At 40.5% G+C, this 20,642-nt stretch overlaps 1 protein-coding gene across 3 annotated transcripts in view; it reads left to right on the plus strand.

Moving 5' to 3' along the window:
* hps5 (HPS5 biogenesis of lysosomal organelles complex 2 subunit 2) overlaps positions 1 to 20,642 on the plus strand; it is a 69,433-nt gene that overhangs the window by 4,597 nt on the left and 44,194 nt on the right. For all 3 annotated transcript variants that reach the window (XM_063062099.1, XM_063062097.1, XM_063062098.1), the window contains exons 3-4: positions 264 to 374; positions 13,896 to 13,960. In XM_063062099.1, the coding sequence (XP_062918169.1) occupies positions 264 to 374; positions 13,896 to 13,960 (176 nt within the window). The remainder of the gene's footprint in view (positions 1 to 263; positions 375 to 13,895; positions 13,961 to 20,642) is intronic.

Genomic DNA, 20,642 nt, shown 5'->3' on the forward strand with positions numbered 1-20,642 from the left:
GGTTAAATTTAGCTTTTGGTGGATCAGACACACCCAAGTAATTTTGCATGTTATCAGGCAGGTGCCAGTGTTATGACTGCACTGGAGCAATTTGACGCAGAACTACATGATACAGTTAATATATAGCAGGACTAGACTAAGAGGCTCAGTTGAGCTGATTCATCTTTCCAATGTAGGGGGGAGTGGGTGAATAGGATCTAATAATGAAATTGTGGCTAAAGTGGTATTAAGCCATTGGTTTGAATGCTTTTGTCTTTTCTTAGTGTACGTGTTTGTCAGTATCACGGAAATGGCTGGTGCTGGGCACATCAGCTGGTGGACTTCATCTCATTCAGAAGGAAGGCTGGAAGCAGAGAATCATGTTAACTCATAAAGTGAGTAACAAAAAAAGAGTAATGGAAAATGTGGAGGCTGGAGAAGGGTCAGATTTTTTTAAAATGTGAAGCTGAGGCTTGATTTTGTTTTGTTTTGAGGTTCCTATGTATTTTATACTGGAGGTATCTGAGAAATACAAATTAAATGTCTGTTTAATCTCATGAAATTCGGTCATCAAGGGAATGGCGGCGTAAGGAAAAGGTCTCTCGACAAAAAAGAAGGTAAACTGCCCCAAAATCGAATTTAGACAAATACTTAATATTGCATAACTATATTAATAAAAGGGGCAAGGATGATGTCTAAGAACAAGAATAAAAAGTCCGCTTCGAAGGCTGATAAACATAAAGAGATGCAGCAAGGCGAAGGGCCTAGCTCTCCCACGGCAAGCCAGGACGGAGATAATGAGGGGGAATCGGTGACTCTGTCTTTGATTCTCGGAGAGATTCGCGAGTTCCGACAAGATAACAGCAAACAGCTGGAAGATATTAAAGGAGAAATAGTAAAAACTAACTCGCGGATAGATGAAGCCGAAGCGAGGATTGTTGGAATTGAAGAGAAGCTACAAAATGCCGAGGAAGTGATAGCAGAAATGCTGAAGCTACAAGACCAACTCCAGTGGAAACTAATAGATCAAGAAGGCCGCTCGAGAAGGGAAAATGTGAGGATCTACGGAGTTCCCGAAGGAACCGAAGGTAAACCCGGATTGATGATTCCCTTCGTGGAGAAGCTGCTTAGAGAGAACCTTGATATACCGGCCGCAAAAGACCTACAGATAGAAAGGGCTCACCGTGCGTTGGCACCACAGCCTCCGGCAGGCGCCCAGCCCAGATCGATTCTGCTCAGATTTCTCAGTTACAGAACGAAGGAAGAGGTGCTTAAAAGAGCATGGCAAAAGAAAGGTTTCATGTGGAACAACTGTAAAATCAGTTTAGACCACGACTACGCACCGGGGATTCTTGCCAGACGGAAGGAATATACGGAAACACGGAGAGTCCTGAACGAAAACAACATCAGATTCCAGACCCTGTATTCAGCTCGGCTGAGAATCTTTTACGACGAAGGGACAAAAACTTATGCTACGGTGGAGGAGGCAACGTCGGACCTGGCGGACCGGGGACTACCTATTAAAGTTATCACCCAACCGGAGTCGCTACTGGAGAGGATTCGGCAGAAGTCGTGGCAGTTAGTGGGGCGAGGACGCTCCACTCGAACCAGAGTGTCAAACTACAAGGAAAAGCTGCAAATATTCAGACGCGAATGTACAGAGAATACAGATTAATTAAGAGAAATGACTGAAAAGAGTAAATCGGACTTAAAAGTAAAATGAAAACTGGTAACTGAAAATAATCTAGGCGGAATAACTTGAATGATAGCAATATGGTCGAGACATAAATAGGAGAAAATTCTCTATGATTATTCAAACTGCTGAGGGCCCTCTAACACAGGGTGAAGATAGAGGTTATCCCTCTGAACTGAGGCGGGTTGGTGCTCAGGCCTCACTGTGGGAAGTCGGGGAAAATTTTCAAATGTTATACGTTCAGAAATGTCTAGGGTGTGGTTATATGTCTTGGTTTACTGTTGAGAAGGGATTGCTTACTGTTTGGTTAGAAAAGGAGAGTGCTTTTTTTCTACTAGAGAAAAATGCAAACTGAATTGGTAAAAATAATTTCCTATAATGTTAATGGGGTTTTGAATCCAATTAAAAGAAATAAGATTATGTCTAAATTGAAAAAAGAGAGGGCACAAATAGCTTTCCTCCAGGAAACACATATGAGCCAATCTGAACATGGAAAATTGAAAAGAATGGGCTTTAAGCATGTATTTTATTCATCATATAAATTGAGTCACAAAAGAGGGGTAGCTACTTTAATATCAAGTACTCTTAATTATGAACATATTTCAGAGACTAGAGACAAAGAAGGACGGTTTGTAAAAATCACAGGAAGAATAGAAGGTACAGAAATAACATTGCTGAATGTTTATGCTCCTCCAGGTAGTGAATGGTCATTTTATAGACACATTTTTGACCTAATGGTCAGTTCTCGAGGGGTAGTAATTTGTGGAGGGGATTTTAATATTAGATTAAATCCTATATTAGATTCTTCAAGAATAGTTACTCAGAATAAACCTCTGACTCGGAAAGTGAATTCATTGATGGAGGAGTTGGGAATTATAGATGTCTGGAGGGAATTACACCCTACTAGTAAAGATTATACATATTACTCTTTCCCTCATTCAGCCTATTCAAGGATAGACTATTTCTTTATCTTTAATACAGATAGACTCAGGATAAAAAACTGTAATATTGCAACAATTGATCTGTCGGATCATAGCCCAGTCTCTATGTCTCTAATCCTGGAAAGGAAAATGAGGAAAACACTATGGAGGCTAAACTCACATATACTTAATAACCTAAAAGTAATGGAGAGATTAAGGGGAGAAATCAAAGAATATCTAGACCTTAATGACATGGGAGAAACATCACCAGTGATTTTATGGGATACATTGAAAGCTGTACTGAGAGGGAAAATTATTTCCATTACTACTCACATGAAAAAAATCAATGCACAAAAATTAGCAGACCTTCAAGGAAAATTAAAACAACTTCAAGTTGGAGATAGCAACAAAAGTAATTCAAATCGAAAACAGGAAATTAGGAAATTGCAAAGTGAAATTGATGATATTTATACGTTGGAAACTCAAAGAAATTTTCTTTACCTGAGACAAAAGAATTATGAAGTAGGAGGTAAATCAGCTAGATTATTAGCATATAAATTACGAAAACAACAAGCAGACAATACAATTCATAAAATAAAGAATCCAAAGACAAAGCTTGTGGAGAGTACAATAGGGAAAATTCAAGAGAGTTTTGAAACGTATTATCGAGAGCTGTACTCCCAACCCCGGGCCTCCAATGAGCCCTATATAGACAGTGTATTGAATTTTTTAGATCTACCTAAACTTACAGATTTACAAAATGAAAGTTTATTAGAACCAGTAACTGTCAAAGAACTGAACGTGGCCATCTCTAGGTTAAAGGCTGGAAAGTCCCCGGGTTCTGATGGGTTTACCTCAGAGTGGTACAAGTCCCTGAAGACACAGTTAGCCCCATTACTACTTAACACCTTTAATTGGATCTTGCAGAGAGGAGAAACTCCACCTTCCTGGAGAGAAGCGATTATTTCAGTTATTCCTAAAGAGGGTAAAGATAAACTAGAATGTGGCAATTATCGGCCAATTAGTGTTCTTAATTTAGATTACAAACTATTTACATCTATATTAGCGCGCAGATTGGAAAAGCTTTTACCTGGCCTAATCCATTTAGACCAGACTGGATTTATTCAACAAAGACAAACACAGGACAACATAAGGAGAACTCTGCACATATTAGAACAGGTTAATAAGAACGAGACAGAGACAATGGTAGTAGGATTGGACGCTGAGAAAGCTTTTGATTCGGTTAGTTGGGCATTCCTATACAGAGTGTTAGGAAGATTCGGCTTTCAAGAAAGGTTTATTAAAGTAATTCAGACTCTGTATGACAGCCCAACAGCCCGAATTAAGATAAATGGGGACCTCTCTGACTCCTTCATTTTAGAGAGAGGCACTAGACAGGGATGCCCAATTTCTCCTCTCCTTTTTGCGTTATATATTGAACCACTTGCCCAACTAATAAGACAGAGCGAAATCGTAAAAGGTATCAAGGTGGCAGGGATTGAACAGAAAGTGGCGTTATTCGCAGATGATGTTTTGGTCTATCTGAGTGAACCAGAAAAATCATTTATAGGATTGTTTACACTGTTGGATGACTTTGGGAAAATATCAGGTTATAAAATAAATGTAAAGAAAACGCAGGTTATGTCCCTAAATTATACACCATCCAAAAAATTGCAGGATACATACGATCTTAAGTGGGAAGGTAAATCATTAAAATATTTAGGAATAACCCTGCCGAAGGATCTTTCAACACTGTCACAGGTAAATTATGGGCCATTAATCTCAGAGATAAAAGCAGATATGCATAGATGGAATCTTATCCCCTTTTTAAGTTTAAATTCAAGGATAAATACTATAAAAATGAATATTCTTCCTCGGTTATTATATCTTTTCCATACTTTACCAGTGGAGGTGGATGATAATCAATTCAGGGAATGGGACAAATGGATTTCCCGCTTCATTTGGCAAGGAAGGAAACCTAGAATTTGATATAACACCTTACAGTTAGGGAAGGAAAGAGGAGGTATGGTTCTTCCTTGTCTGAGAAATTATTTTTATGCCTCACAGATAACCCCTCTGTTATATTGGTGTAATAGGGAATATAAGGCTAGATGGAAGGAAATAGAATTTGGATTAGTTGACAGTTTTCCTCTTCAGGCCTCAATAGCTGACAAAGGATTGATGGCCCAGTTGGAAAAATTTAATAATGCTTGGATAAATCTTACATTAAAAGTATGGCAGAAGGTGGTTAATTCATGTGGAATTAATAACATGCTAAAACTCTTTAGATGGTGTGCATATGATACTGAATTCCTTCCCAACAGAGGAGATAAAAGATTTGAGCTATGGATAAAGAAAGGTCTTACAACCTAACTCTCATTTATAGATAAAAGAGTATTACAAAGTTTCCAAATCCTGCAGGACAAACATGGCCTAGAACATAATGACTTTTTTAGGTACCTTCAAATATGAAACTATGTTAACCAGAGTTGTAGATATACAGACCTATCAACAGTAGAATTAGAATTTTTCAAGATTCTGAATTCGGCTTGCAGTTCCATACCTAGTAAATCAGTTTCTCGCCTATATAATGCACTCTCCCATGCTAAAAATGTAAATACACTGTATATTAAAGAGAAGTGGGAGAAAGAAGCGGGGTTGGTACTTTCAGAGGAGGCTTGGGGGAAAATCTGCAGCTTTCAATGGTCCTCGACTAATTCTTTGACTTGGAGAGAACATTGTTGGAAAAACATTATAAGATACTTCAAGACCCCATATCAGGAAAAATATAAAGACACAAACGTGATGTGTTGGAGAAGGTGCGGCTCCAAGGAGGCAAATCATTTTCATATTTTCTGGGATTGCCCTAAATTAAGTCTATTTTGGGAAGGTATTCATAGAACATTAGTTAAGGTACTTAGGTCCCAGATACCTCTGAACTTTGAGACGCTCTATTTGGGGCATGTATTGTTCCTTGAACAGAAGGAAGATATAAAGTTGCTGCAGGCCCTCTTAGCGGCAAGTAAGAAATCAATCACTAGAAAATGGCTAAATCCAATAACACCTACATTAGAAGATTGGTACGAAATTATCTTGGAAATATTTAAAATGGAAAAATTGACCTACTCCCTGAGAACTCAAAAAGAAACATTTTATCAAATCTGGAATAAATGGATTGAATATATAACCCCAATGCGAGCAGACTTTAGATGACTCTCCTAATGATTTATATTGCTCTTCTCATCAACACAGTAATATTGCTAACGTAAGCACCCCTAGTCTAAATGTTTGTTGTTTTTTTTTGGAAAATAGAGAATTAACACAAGTAAAGGGAAAGATTTGGGAAAGGGATAAAAAAAAAATGATAAAAAATTAAGTAAATAAGTACATAGGGATTGGATAATTAGTCTGCGGGCAGGAACAAGCACGAACAAATTGGGATATAAACAGCTACAATGGTTGGTATATAGGCTTGTATGCAACATTTTGGACCAGTGGAAATGGTCCAGAAGGGTTGTATGGAAACTATTATTACCATTTTTCTTAACAACTAATTTCATTACTTAGCCTAATAGGTTAGATTTACCACAGTACATAATTATCTATTTAAATGTTTATTTTGCTTTTATATCATCTCAATGTGTACTTAAGAATGTATAAATAATTGTAGTTTTATACATATAAAAAAATGGAAAAGGTTATATGTGTGAAAAAAGTACATGATAATTGTGAACTCCTTATCCAAATAAAAATAAAATTAAAAAAAAAATAATCTCATGAAATTCAGGCAAGGCTTTACAGTGTTAGACCTACATCTGGGAATGTAGGTACAGAACTTTTTTTTCTTGATAGTTTATTTTATAAAGTTTGTTCATGCGAGGACCATACGGATATCTGCCACAAACTCTTCTCATTGTGGTCCGCTCATTTTACGTAGACCATGGTAGGGCTGCAGGAATTGGCAGCCCTAGCTTAATGATAAATCAACTAGGGTTCCCGTTATTCATTTTCATGAGACTTGTGCAAGGGCACATTTCCTTGCGGACGTTGCATGAAACCACTATGGGGCTCAGCCTCATGATTCAATCACGGAGAAAGTGTTAGTTCTGTGTGATAATGCCACCTTTCTGTTAGCTGGCACTTGGTAGCATGTTTGGTTTTAGAACATAGAACAAGTGCAGCACAGAAACAGGCCCTTCAGCACATGGTGTTATACTGAATTAATTAAAGTTATGATGCTTAACTAAACTAATCCCTCTGCCAGGTCATGGTCCATATCCCTCCATTCTCTGCATATTATATGCCTCTCAGCTCTTTTCAGCCATACACTGTACTATTCTCCAGTAAAAGAGAAACCTGTCCTGCCTATCTCATTTGAACTTTCCCACTTTAAGTGTACATTTCAACTTTGGGAGAAAGAATCAACTCTGTGCCTGCCAAGGTCTTACAAACTTTCATTGGATCTTGCCTCAACCTTCACTACTCCAGCAAAAGCATCCCTTGTTTGTACAATCTCTCCTTGTAATGTTTGTCCTCTAATTCAGTCAGCATTCTGGTATATTTTTATTTACACAATTTCTCCTCTTTTCCCATTGCTTGTTTGTTGGTCTTTGTTTACATATACTTTTTCATAACTTCTATTGTGTTTCTTTACTTTCCTGTAGATGCCCGATAGAAATGAATCTCAAGGTAGTATATTGAATTTTGATTTTAAAAAAATACTGCGTACTTCAACTTTTCAAGGCCTCGGCACCCCTCCTATAATAAAAAGCCAGAATTGAATGCAATACTCCTGATATGGCCTAATCAGAGTTTTATAAATCTGCAACATAACTCTTGCCTCAGCTAATAAAGGCAAAAATGTCATACACCACCGTTACCACCTGTGACTGATCTACACTCACCGTATCCTTTTGCAATCTTGCCAGACGATGCTGAGGATGTTCTACGAGTCTGTGGTGGCCAGTGCTATCACGTTTGCTTTTGTGTGCTGGGGCAGCAGGCTGAGGGTAGCAGACACCAACAGAATCAACAAACTCATTCATAAGGCCAGTGATGTTGTGGGGATGGAACTGGACTCTCTGACGGTGGTGTCTGAAAAGAGGATGCTGTCCAAGTTGCATGCCATCTTGGACAATGTCTCCCATCCACTACATAATGTACTGGTTGGGCACAGGAGTACATTCAGCCAGAGACTCATTCCACCGAGATGCAGCACAGAGCGTCATAGGAAGTCATTCCTGCCTGTGGCCATCAAACTATACAACTCCTCCCTTGGAGGGTCAGACACCCTGAGCCGATAGGCTGGTCCTGCACTTGTTTCATAATTTACTGGTATAATTTACATCTTACTATTTAACTATTTATGGTTCTATTACTACTTATTATTTATGGTGCAACTGTAACGAAAACTAATTTCCCCCAGGATCAATAAAGTATGACTATGACTACACTGTCCACAACACCACCAATCTTTGTGTCATCTGCAAACTTACTCATCCAACCACCTATATTTTTAACCAAGTCATCAGAGTTTGGAGTACAGATATCTGTGGAACACCACTGGTCAAAGAACTCCAGCCAGTAAAAGATTCATCGATCACTACTCTCTGTCTTCTGTGGGCAAGCCAATTCTGAAAACAAATGGCCAGCTAAGACCATAAGACATAGGAGCAGAATTAGACCATTCAGCTCATCGTGGCTAATTTATTATCCCTCTCAACCCCATTCTCCTGCCGTACTCTCCACATACACTCTATCAAGGCTTTTCAATATTGGTTCGTTTTCAATGAGATCGCCATTCTTCTAAATTCCAGTGAGTACAGGCCCAGAGCGATCAAATGCTCCTTATATATTAACCCTTACATTCCCAGGATCATCCTTGTGAACCTTTCTGGACTTTCTCCAATGCCAGCACATCATTTCTTAGATAAGGGGCCCAAAACTGCTCACTAATACTCCAAGTTCAGTTTAACCAATTTCTTATAAAGCCTCATCATTATATCCTTGCTTTTATATTCTAGTCCTCTCAGAATGAATGCTGATACTGCATTTGCCTTCCTCACCATTAAATCAACCTGTAAGTTAACCTTTAGGGAATTGTGCATGACCCTTTGCACCTCTGATTTCTGAATTTACTCCCTGTTTAGAAAATAGTTATAGTCATAGTCATACTTTATTGATCCCGGGGGAAATTGGTTTTCGTTACTGTTGCACCATAAGTAATTAAATAGTAATAAAACCATAAATAGTAATATGTAAATTACGCCAGGAAATAAGTCCAGGACCAGCCTATTTGCTCAGGGTGTCTGACCCTCCAAGGGAGGAGTTGTAAAGTTTGGTGGCCACAGGCAAGAATGACTTCCTATGACGCTCTGTGTTGCATCTCGGTGGAATGAGTTTCTGGCTGAATGTACTCCTGTGCCCACCCAGTACATTATGTAGTGGATGGGAGACATTGACCAAGATGGCATGCAACTTAGACAGCATCCTCTTTTCAGACACCACCGTCAGAGAGTCCAGTTCCATCCCCACAACATCACTGGCCTTACGAATGAGTTTGTTGATTCTGTTGGTGTCTGTTACCCTCAGCCTGCTGCCCCAGCACACAACAGCAAAGTCTATGCCTTTATTCCTTCTGCCAAAGTGCATGACCATACACTTCCCTACACTGTATTCCATCTGCTATTTCTTTGCCTAGTCTCCTAATTTGAATCCTGCAGACACCCTGCCTTCTCAATACTACTTGCCCTTCTACCTATCTTCGTATTGTCTGGAAACTTGGCCACAAAGCAATCATTGCTGTTGTTCAAATCATTGACATATAACATGTCAAGACTGACCCATACAGAACACCACTAGTCACTGGCAGCCACCCAGAAAAGGCCCCCATTATTCTCACTCTTTGCATTCTGCCAGTCCGTACTAGTATCTTTCATGTAATGGAATGGGCTGTTACCCTGCTTAGCAACCTCATATGTGGCACCTTGTCAAGACCTTCTTAAAATCCAAATTTAAAAAAATTGAGTGACACTCCTTTGTCAATCCTGTCTGTTATTCCTCAAAGAATTCCAGTAGATTTGTCAGGCCATGCCGACTTTGGCCCATATCATCGTGTGCTTCCATGTACTCTGAAAGCTCATCCTTAATGGACTCCAACATCTTCTCAACCAGTGAAGTCAAGCTAACTGGCCCATAATTTCCTGTTTTTTGACTCCCTCCCTTCTTAAAAAGTAGATTGACGTTTGCAATTTTCCAGTTCTCCAGAACCATTCCAGAATCTAGTGATTCTTGAAAGATCACTAATGATGCCTTCTACAATCTCCTTGGCTACCTCTTTCAGAACCCTAGGGTGTAGTCCATTTGGTCCAGGTGACTTATCTACCTTCAGACCTTGCAGCTTCCCAAGCACCTTCTCCTTAGTAATAGCAACTGTACTCACTTCTGCCTCCTGATACTCTCGAATTTCTGGCATAACGCTGATGTCTTCCATAGTGAAGACTGACACAAAATACTTATTAAGTTTGTCAGCCTGTTCTTTGTTCCCCATTGCTATCTCTCCAGCATCATTTTCCAGCAGTCCAATATTTACTTTTGCCTCTCGTTTACTCTTTATATATCTGAAAAATCTCGTGGGGAATCCTGTACATAGAAACATAGAAACATAGAAAATAGGTGCAGGAGTAGGCCATTCGGCCCTTCGAGCCTGCACCGCCATTTATTATGATCATGGCTGATCATCCAACTCAGAACCCAGCCTTCCCTCCATACCCCCTGACCCCTGTAGCCACAAGGGCCATATCTAACTTCCTTTTAAACATAGCCAATGAACTGGCCTCGACTGTTTCCTGTGGCAGAGAATTCCACAGATTCACCACTCTCTGTGTGAAGAAGTTTTTCCTAATCTCGGTCCTAAAAGGCTTCCCCTCTATCCTCAAACTGTGACCCCTCGTTCTGGACCTCCCCAACATCGGGAACAATCTTCCCGCATCTCGCCTGTCCAATCCCTTTAGGATCTTATACGTTTCAATCAGATCCCCTCTCAATCTTCTAAATTCCAACGAGTACAAGCCCAGTTCATCCAGTCTTTCTTCATATGAAAGACCTGCCATCCCAGGAATCAATCTGGTGAACCTTCTTTGTACTCCCTCTATGGCAAAGATGTCTTTCCTCAGATTAGGGGACCAAAACTGCACACAATACTCCAGGTGTGGTCTCACCAAGGCCTTGTACAACTGCAGTAGTACCTCCCTGCTCCTGTACTCGAATCCTCTCGCTATAAATGCCAGCATACCGTTCGCCTTTTTCACCGCCTGCTGTACCTGCATGCCCACTTTCAATGACTGGTGTATAATGACACCCAGGTCTCGTTGCACCTCCCCTTTTCCTAATCGGCCACCATTCAGATAATAATCTGTTTTCCTATTTTTGCCACCAAAGTGGATAACTTCACATTTATCCACATTAAATTGCATCTGCCATGAGTTTGCCCACTCACCCAACCTATCCAAGTCACCCTGCATCCTCTTAGCATCCTCCTCACTGCTAACACTGCCACCCAGCTTCGTGTCATCCGCAAACTTGGAGATGCTGCATTTAATTCCCTCATCCAAGTCATTAATATATATTGTAAACAACTGGGGTCCCAGCACTGAGCCTTGCGGTACCCCACTAGTCACCGCCTGCCATTCTGAAAAGGTCCCGTTTATTCCCACTCTTTGCTTCCTGTCTGCTAACCAATTCTCCACCCACACCAATACCTTACCCCCAATACCGTGTGCTTTAAGTTTGCACCCTAATCTCCTGTGTGGGACCTTGTCAAAAGCCTTTTGAAAATCCAAATATACCACATCCACTGGTTCTCCCCTATCCACTCTACTAGTTACATCCTCAAAAAATTCTATGAGATTCGTCAGACATGATTTTCCTTTCACAAATCCATGCTGACTTTGTCCAATCATTTCACCGCTTTCCAAATGTGCTGTTATCACATCCTTGATAACTGACTCCAGCAGTTTCCCCACCACCGACGTTAGGCTAACCGGCCTATAATTCCCCGGTTTCTCTCTCCCTCCTTTTTTAAAAGGTGGGGTTACATTAGCCACCCTCCAATCCTCAGGAACTAGTCCAGAATCTAACGAGTTTTGAAAAATTATCACTAATGCATCCACTATTTCTTGGGCTACTTCCTTAAGCACTCTGGGATGCAGACCATCTGGCCCTGGGGATTTATCTGCCTTCAATCCCTTCAATTTACCTAACACCACTTCCCTACTAACATGTATTTCGCTCAGTTCCTCCATCTCACTGGACCCTCTGTCCCTTACTATTTCTGGAAGATTATTTATGTCCTCCTTAGTGAAGACAGAACCAAAGTAATTATTCAATTGGTCTGCCATGTCCTTGCTCCCCATAATTAATTCACCTGTTTCTGTTTGCAGGGGACCTACATTTGTCTTTATCAGTCTTTTCCTTCTTACATATCTATAAAAGCTTTTACAGTCCGTTTTTATGTTCTCTGCCAGTTTTCTCTCATAATCTTTTTTCCCCTTCCTAATTAAGCCCTTTGTCCTCCTCTGCTGAACTCTGAATTTCTCCCAGTCCTCAGGTGAGCCACTTTCTCTGGCTAATTTGTATGCTACTTCTTTGGAATTGATACATCTTAATCTTCTGGAGGAGCCTCCCCTGGCAGACGTTAAATGTCCAAGATCATTGTAGACAATATCCACTGCTCCACCTTTGACATCTCCGCAGAATTTTCATTTAAGTTAGTAAGAGATGACCTGTCCTACACAAACCATGCTGACTGTTATTAATTAAGCCATGCTATTTCAATTGCTCACAAATCTTATCTCTTGGAATCTTCTCCACTAGCATCCCTACCACTGACGTGATGCTCACTGCTCTGGATTGTTAAGTTATTACAGTGCTGTATTGTTGCACTGCAGATTTTAATGGAATATTTTAATAAGGCCCTTAATACTATTCAGAGAGGACTTACTAGGATGTTGCCTCGAATGGAAGACTTTATGGGGAAGTTTGGATAGGCTGAATTGTTTTCCTTGGAGCTAGTAAGGCTGAGAATGTCCTGATAAAAATATCTAAGATTCTGAGAGGCACAGGGAGGATATCTAGTCAAAATCTTTTCCCATGGCAGGGTTATCAAAAAGTAAATGGACGTAGATTTATAATGAGAGGTAGGTGTTTTTAATGGGATATTAGGGGTAGGTTTTTACACAGGGAATCGTTGATAATCCAGCAGATTATCGGCACCCAATTGCCCACCATTGAGAACATCTACCATAAGCGCTGCCTGGGCAGGGTGAAAAGCATTATCAGGGATGCATCTCACCCTAACCATGGACTTTTTACTCTCCTCCCATCCGGTAGGTGATACAGGAGCCTCCGCTCCCGCACCAGCAGGCCCAGGAAGAGCTTCTTCCCTGAGGCTGTGACACTGCTGAACCTCTCATCACAGCACTAAGCAGTATTGCATCCGTACTGTACTGTCTCAGTACTTTTATATTTGTGTGCTGTAGCATTTTTTAAATTCACAGTTATTTTGTAAATAACACTATTCTTTGCATTTCTGGTTCGATGCTAAATGCATTCCATTGGCTTTGTATCTGTACTCAGCACAATGACAATAAAGTTGAATCTAATCTAATCTAATCTAGTGTCTGGAATGCACTGCCATAGAAGTTGGTGGAATCAGATACAATTACAATATTTAAGAAGCATTAAGAAAAGCACTTCAATAGGCAAAAGACAAAGAATGATATCTTAATGTGAGTAAAAGGGGTTGGTATAGATGGGAAAAAAGGCCATTGTAGTAAATAGAGGTACAGTCGACGTTTCAGGCTGAGACGTCAACTGCACCTCTTCCTATAGATGCTGCCTGGCCTGCTGCGTTCACCAGCAACTTTGATGTGTGTTGCTTGAATTTCCAGCATCTGCAGAATTCCTGTTGTTTGCATTGTAGTAAATGACTGGTGTCTTCATTCAGTTATTCTAGTGTTGTGAACAATATCTTTGCCATATCTTACTGGTTATTTATTTCCATTTTTGTTTGTAAGGCTTGATACACAAATAGTTCAATCTGAAACTCCATAAAGATTTGATCTGAGATTCTAAGATAATTGTTAAGATCTCTGTCTTCTTTTGAACAAGAAAAGTGGGAAAACAGCATATAAAATTCCAGCATCTGCGAAATTTTTGTGTTTATAAAATTTATTTGAAGCTATGCAGACATTATGCACCATGTCATGAAATGTGAATTTCTAATAATTTTCTTTGTCCTTTAGGAAGGAGCTCTCACACATGTTGCTTGCTGTCAGCATGATGAGGACTTTGTTGCTGTATCAACTAAGTAAGAGTGCTCTATTATCTTCTATTTTTGCATTCTTTCTGTACCCTTCAATAGCTTTTTAGCACATTTTAAGAGATGTTGCATGAGTAATTTCTTTTGTTTCATCTTTTTCATTTCATGCATTTTTCCTTTAATATTTTCAGTTACTTGGATATCCAGTTCAAATGTATAGCAATCAACCTTAACCTTTGTTAGGGATTAATTTAGTTGTGAGAACTGGCATGTACCTTCATTGACTGCTTGTATTGTTCAGAAAGCAATCGACAGATCTTTCTCAGGCTGCAACTGACACGTGTTACACAGCTAGAATAACTAAGCATAATGGAAACAGTTTTTTCCTTAAGATATTAAGCTTAATAGATCCGTAATTTGAAATTCATGTTAAATAGAGATAAATGTTCTTGCATGGATTTGCTATTTCCTGAATCAACTGCTCCTGTTAAAGTTCACCTGTTTGATTAAGCTTGTAGCACTTACAGTGAGAAATAATTGATTAAAACCTTGAAAGCATAGTTTAATGTCTATTGATTCAAAGGGACTTGCCAATCAGAAACACATTTGAACAAGTTACACAATTCATTTGCTTCAGAATTTAAATTGCTTAAGTTAGCAGAATACAACTACCGTAGTCCAATTGCAGAATCTTACTTTGTAATAGAAGCCATTTGGTCTGTTACGGCCTGTTCAAGCTCTTAGAAAGCACTGTCCAAGTTAGCTGATAAGCCCAGCCTTTTCTCTTTACAGTGCAATTAAATTCCTTTAAAATGCCATGTTCAGTCAGCTTTTGCAAGTTACTATGAGATGTGATTTTTCTCTCTCTCAGGCATAGTGGTGGGGTGAAGGTGGAGGGGAGGCATGCAGTCTTATTTTCAGTGTAGATTATGTGTCAGTCATTGGAAATATAGATTGTGTCAGTTATTTGACCCGAACTAACCCTAATCCTACCTCAGCGGCACGACACGACGACTGACGTGACACATACTACCATCTCTGATTGTGTCTTTTTGTTACAATTAAGTCTTGTTTTTGTACAGCCTTTATTTCTCTTTTCACGGACCTATGGAATTTATATACTGTACTGTGTGTTGCCTGTAGCTACGTGACATTCATGCTGTTGCAAGCAAATTTTTCCATTGTAACTGTATTTTCCATTGTCTCTGTATTGTCCTATTGGGCCAACTCTACTTTCTCAGTTACAAGGACACCCTGTCCCAAATCTTGATGTTCTTCTCGAGGTGCAGCAATTGGACTGGTGCATCATATTCAGCTGAAATCTAACCAATGTACTCATTGTGCCTGCTGTCAAAATGAAATATCCATGCACTTTTTTTTTTACGAGTTACCTTGTCAAGTTTTGCTGTCGCCTTCAGGAATTGTAAATATGGCCCCTAACTATCTCAAAAATGTGAAAACAAATCTTCTAAGTGCTCATTCACTCAAATAACATCATCAGGGCGATGTCACTAAACTCTGTTTACTTGATGAAAGATCAAGCACCAACCCTGCTACCCACCCTCTTCTTTCCCTCCCCTCCCCAACAAATGCTTCCTGGCTTGCAGATTTTTAACAAATGTGCTATTTGCTTTTTTCTGTTCAGATAATTTGATCTTGTCATGGTTCTTTCTCTGAGAGTTCATTACTTTGACACACAACTCCATGAATTACCTCTTGTATATCTCAGCAAAATTTGTAACATTCACAAAATTTTGTTCTCTGTAACAAGTTCATGTTATTTACAAGAAAAATAATATTCTCATACTGAGGTGATTGCCCAGGACGTTGCCTTAGATGGAATTACATACCATAAGACATTGGAGCAGAGTGAGGCCATTCAGCCCATCCAGTCTGCTTCACTATTCCATTATGGCTGATTTACTTTCCCTCTCAACTCTATTCTCCTGCCTTCTCTCCGTAACCTTTCACACCCTGACTAATCAAGAACCTGTCAACCTTTGCTTTAAGTATGCTCAGTGACTTGACCTCCACAACCATCTGTGGCAATGAACTCCATAGATTCATTACCCCCCTGGGTAAAGAAGTTCCTTCTTATCGCTTTTGTCAGTGGACACCCCTCTATTCTGAGGTTGTGCCCTCTGGGTGGCAGACTGACCCCTGAGGGAAACACCCTCTCCACATCCACTCTATCTAGGCCTTTCAATATTCAATAAGATTCCCCCTCACTCTTCCAAATTCCAGTGAGTACAGGCCCAGAGCCATCAAACAATCCTCCTACATTAACCCTTTCATTCCTAGAACTATATTCGTGAAATCCCCTCTGGACCCTCTACCATTCCATCACACCTTTTAGATAAGGGGTTCAAATCTGTTCACAATACCCCAAGTGCCATCTGACCAAAGCCTTATAAAGCCTCAGTGTTATATTCTTGGTCTTATATTCTAGCCCTCTTGAAATGAGTGCTAATATTGCATTTGCTTTCCTTACCACTGACTCAACTGGCAAGGTAACCTTCAGAGAATCCTGCAAAAGGACTCCCAAGTCCCTTTGCACCTCTGATTTTTGAATTTTCTCCCCATTTAGAAACCAGTCTACACCTTCACCCTTTGCACCAAAGTGCATGACTATACACTTCCCTACACTATATTCCATCTGCCATTTCTTTGCCCATTTTCCCAATCTAAGCCCTTTTGCAGACTCCCTGCAAGCACTCAACACTACTTGTCCATCTGCCTATCTTTATACTTTGCAAACTTGGTCACAAAGCCATCAATTCCATCATCAATATCATTGACAAATGATATTGGGAAGAGAGAGTGAGGCTGACGCTGCGCAACTCTCCCTCACTTAAATCATAATGGTGTCGAGGTCCTCATCGACGTCAACGATGGACGAACAACCAACCATCATTGACAAATATAACATGAAAAAAAGCTCCTTTTATTCCCACACTTGCCTCCTGCCAGTCAGCCAATTGTCTATCCATGCTAGTATCTTTCCTGTAATACCATGGGCTCTTATTTTGTTAAGCAATCTCATATGTAGCACCTTATCAAAGGTCTTCTGAAAATCCAAGTAAACAGCATGCAGTAACTCTGCTTTGTCTATCTTGCCTGTTATTTCCTCAAAGAATTCCAACAGATTTGTTAGGCAAGATTTCCCCTTAAGGAGGCCATGCTGACTTCAGCCTATTTTATCATGTCAATAGACAATAGGTGCAGGAGTAGGCCATTCGGCCCTTCGAGCCAGCACCGCCATTCACTGTGATCATGGCTGATCATCCACAATCAGTACCCCGTTCTTGCCTTCTCCCCATATCCCTTTACTGCACTATCTTTAAGAGCTCTATCTAACTCTTTCTTGAAAGCATCCAGAGAATTGGCCTCCACTGCCTTCTGGGGCAGAGCATTCCACAGATCCACGACTCTCTGGGTGAAAAAGTTTTTCCTCAACTCCGTTCTAAATGGCCTATCCCTTATTCTTAAACTGTGGCCTCTGGATCTGGACTCCCCCAACATCGGGAACATGTTTACTGCCTCTAGCGTGTCCAATCCCTTAATAATCTTGTATGTTTCAATCAGATCCCCTCTCATCCTTCTAGTACTCTGAAACCTTATCCTTAATAATGGACTCCAACATCTTACCAACCACTGGATAAGTCAAGTCAAGTCACTTTTTATTGTCATTTTGACCATAACTGCTGGTACAGTACACAGTAAAAACGAGACCACGTTTTTCAGGACCATGGTGCTACATGAACAATACAAAAACTACACTGAACTACGTAAAACAACACAAAAACTACACTAGACTACAGACCTACCCTGAACTGCATAAAGTGCACAAAACAATGCAGGCATTACAATAAATAATAAACAAGACAATAGGCACAGTAGAGGGCAGTAGGTTGGTGTCAGTCCAGGCTCTGGGTATTGAGGAGTCTGATGGCTTGGGGGAAGAAACTGTTACATAGTCTGGTCGTGAGAGCCGGAATGCTTTGGTGCCTTTTGCCAGATGGCAGGAGGGAGAAGAGTTTGTATGAGGGGTGTGTGGGGTCCTTCATAATGCTGTTTGCTTTACGGATGCAGTTTACTGGCCTATAGTTTCCTGTTTTTAGCTCCCTCCCTTCTTAAATAGAGGAGTGACATTTGTAATTTTCCAGTTCTCCAGAATCATTCCAGAATTCAGTGCTTCTTGAAAGATCACTAGTAATGCTTCTACAATCTCTTCAGCTACCTCATTCAGAATGCTGAGATGTTGTCCATCTGGTCCAGGTGACTTATCTACCTTAAAACCTTTCAGCTTCCCAAGCACCTTCTCCTCAATAATAGCAACTGCACTCACTTCTGCCCCCTGACACTTGAATTTCTGGTATACTACTAGCATCTTCCATAGTGAAGACTGATGCAAAATACTTAAGTTCCCATTATTATTTCTTCAGTGTCATTTTCTAGTAGTCTGATGTCCACTGTTGCCTCTCTTTCGCTCTTTATACATCCGAGTTAACTTTCAGTATACTCTTCTATATTATTGTCCAGCTTACCTTAATATTTCATCTTTTCTCTCCTTACGGCTTTTTAGTTGCTTTCTATTGCTTTTTAAACACTTTCCAATCCTCCAACTTCCCACTATTTTTTCCAATATTATATGCCCTCTTTTTGTTTTCTTTTTATGCCAGTTTTGACCTCCCTTGTCAGTCATGGTTGCCTCATCCTCCCTTTAGAATACTTTTTCACCTTTGAGATATATCTATCCTGTGTGTTCCAGATTATACCCAGAGACTCCAGCCACTGCTGTTCTGTCATCATCCCTGCTAGTGCCCCATATCTCTGCTCTCCACTTTAAACTGATACATCTGACTTTATCTTCTTCTCAAGCTGCATGGTGAATTCTATAATTTTATGACCACTCTCTCCTGAGGGTTCCTTTACCTTAAGCTGCCAAATCAAGTCTGATTCATTCCACATCACCCAATCCAGAATTGGCTTTCCCCTAGTGGGCTCAATCACAAGCTGCTCTAAAAACCAATCTTGTAGGCATTCTACAAATTCCCTCTCTTAATTTTCCCAATCCACCACCATATTGAAATCCCCCATGACTATCATGACATTGCCCTTTTTTCATGCCTTTTCATTCTTCCATTGTAGTTTATATGCCACATCCTGGCTACTGTTTGGCGGTCTGTATACAGTTCCCACCAGGATCTTGTCCCCCGTGCAGTTTCTTAACTCTACCCCAAGGATTCTACATCTTCCGATCCTATGTCACCTCTTTCTAAGGATTTGATTTCATTTTTTTTTATCAACAGAGCCACCCCATCCCCTCCGCTGTTTGCCTGTTCTTTTGATAAAATGTGTATCCTAGTTCCCAAGTATGACCTTCTTTCAACCATGACTCAGTGATGCCCACAACGTTGTATCTGCCTATCTAACTGTGCTACAAGATCATCTACCTTATTCTGCATACTGTGTGCATTCAACTATAACACTTTCAGTCGTGTATCCATCCTCCTTTACACTTCAACTCATCCCACCGACTGCATTATCACCTGCCTGTTCTTCCTCGCAGAATCACTACACACTGCATCTACTTGTATACCAACTGCCCCGTCCTCGGCCCTATCATTCCAACTCTAATCCTTCTGCCAAATTATCTTAAACTCTCCCCAACATCTTTACATCACTCCATTGCCTTTGCAAATTTTTGCTCATTTCTTTCTCAATTCCTGCTAAAACATTGTTTACATTTACATCATTAATTATTATATTGTAATTTGTCCTTTACTGTGCCTATTGTCTTGTTTATTAATTATTGTACTGCCTTGCACTGTTTTGTGCACTTTATGTAGTCCCGTGTAGGTCTGAAGTCTAATGTAGTTTTGTGTTGTTTCACCTAGTCTAGTGTAGTTTTGTGTTGTTTCATGTAGCACCATGGTTCTGGAGGAAAGTTGTTTCGTTTTTACTGTGTACTGTACCAGCAGTTATGGTTGAAATGACAATAAAAGCGACTTGACTCGACTTTAGCAAACCTGCCTGTAAAGATATTGGTTCTCCCGTCGGATTCAGGTGTAATCCGTCCTTTTTGTGCAAGTCATACCTTCCCCAGAAGAGATCCCAATAATGTAGAAATCTGAAATCGTGCCCCCTGCCCTTGTTCCTTCGCCACTTACTGTTGTGTGGTATTGTCCTTTTCCTGGCGTGACCAGCACATGGTACTGGGAGTAATCCAGAGATTACTACCGTGCAGTCTGTACTCTTCAGTCTCTTCCCGATACTCACTGCGTAGGACCTCTTCTCCTTGTCTATCTCCGTTACTGGTAATGTGCACCACTGCTCACCTTCCCTCTCGAGAACCTTCTGCAACCGCTCGGACTGGACCCTAGCAGCTGGGAGACAACGCACAATCCTGGCATCTCTTTTATGGTGCAGAATCTCCTGTTTCCACCCCCCCCAACCCCATTGAGTCTCCTCTATCATATCACCTTATCATCATTGTCTATCATTTTGCCCGACGCCGGCCCTCTAGGCCTGAGTCGACGTAGTAGTAGTATCATTATCACTCTGCCTGACTTTACCTTTCCTTGCCGAGCCTCAAAACCAGCCACAGTGCTACTGGTCTGGCTGCTGCTGCTGTATCCTGTCATTTCCTCCCCACTCCAAAGAGGTATTTCTGTTGCTGAGGGGAACCCTGCGCTGACTGTTTACTCCCCTTACTTCTCCTGGTGGT

This window comes from Mobula hypostoma, chromosome 11 (assembly GCF_963921235.1).
Source record: "Mobula hypostoma chromosome 11, sMobHyp1.1, whole genome shotgun sequence".
Lineage (NCBI taxonomy): Eukaryota > Metazoa > Chordata > Chondrichthyes > Myliobatiformes > Myliobatidae > Mobula > Mobula hypostoma.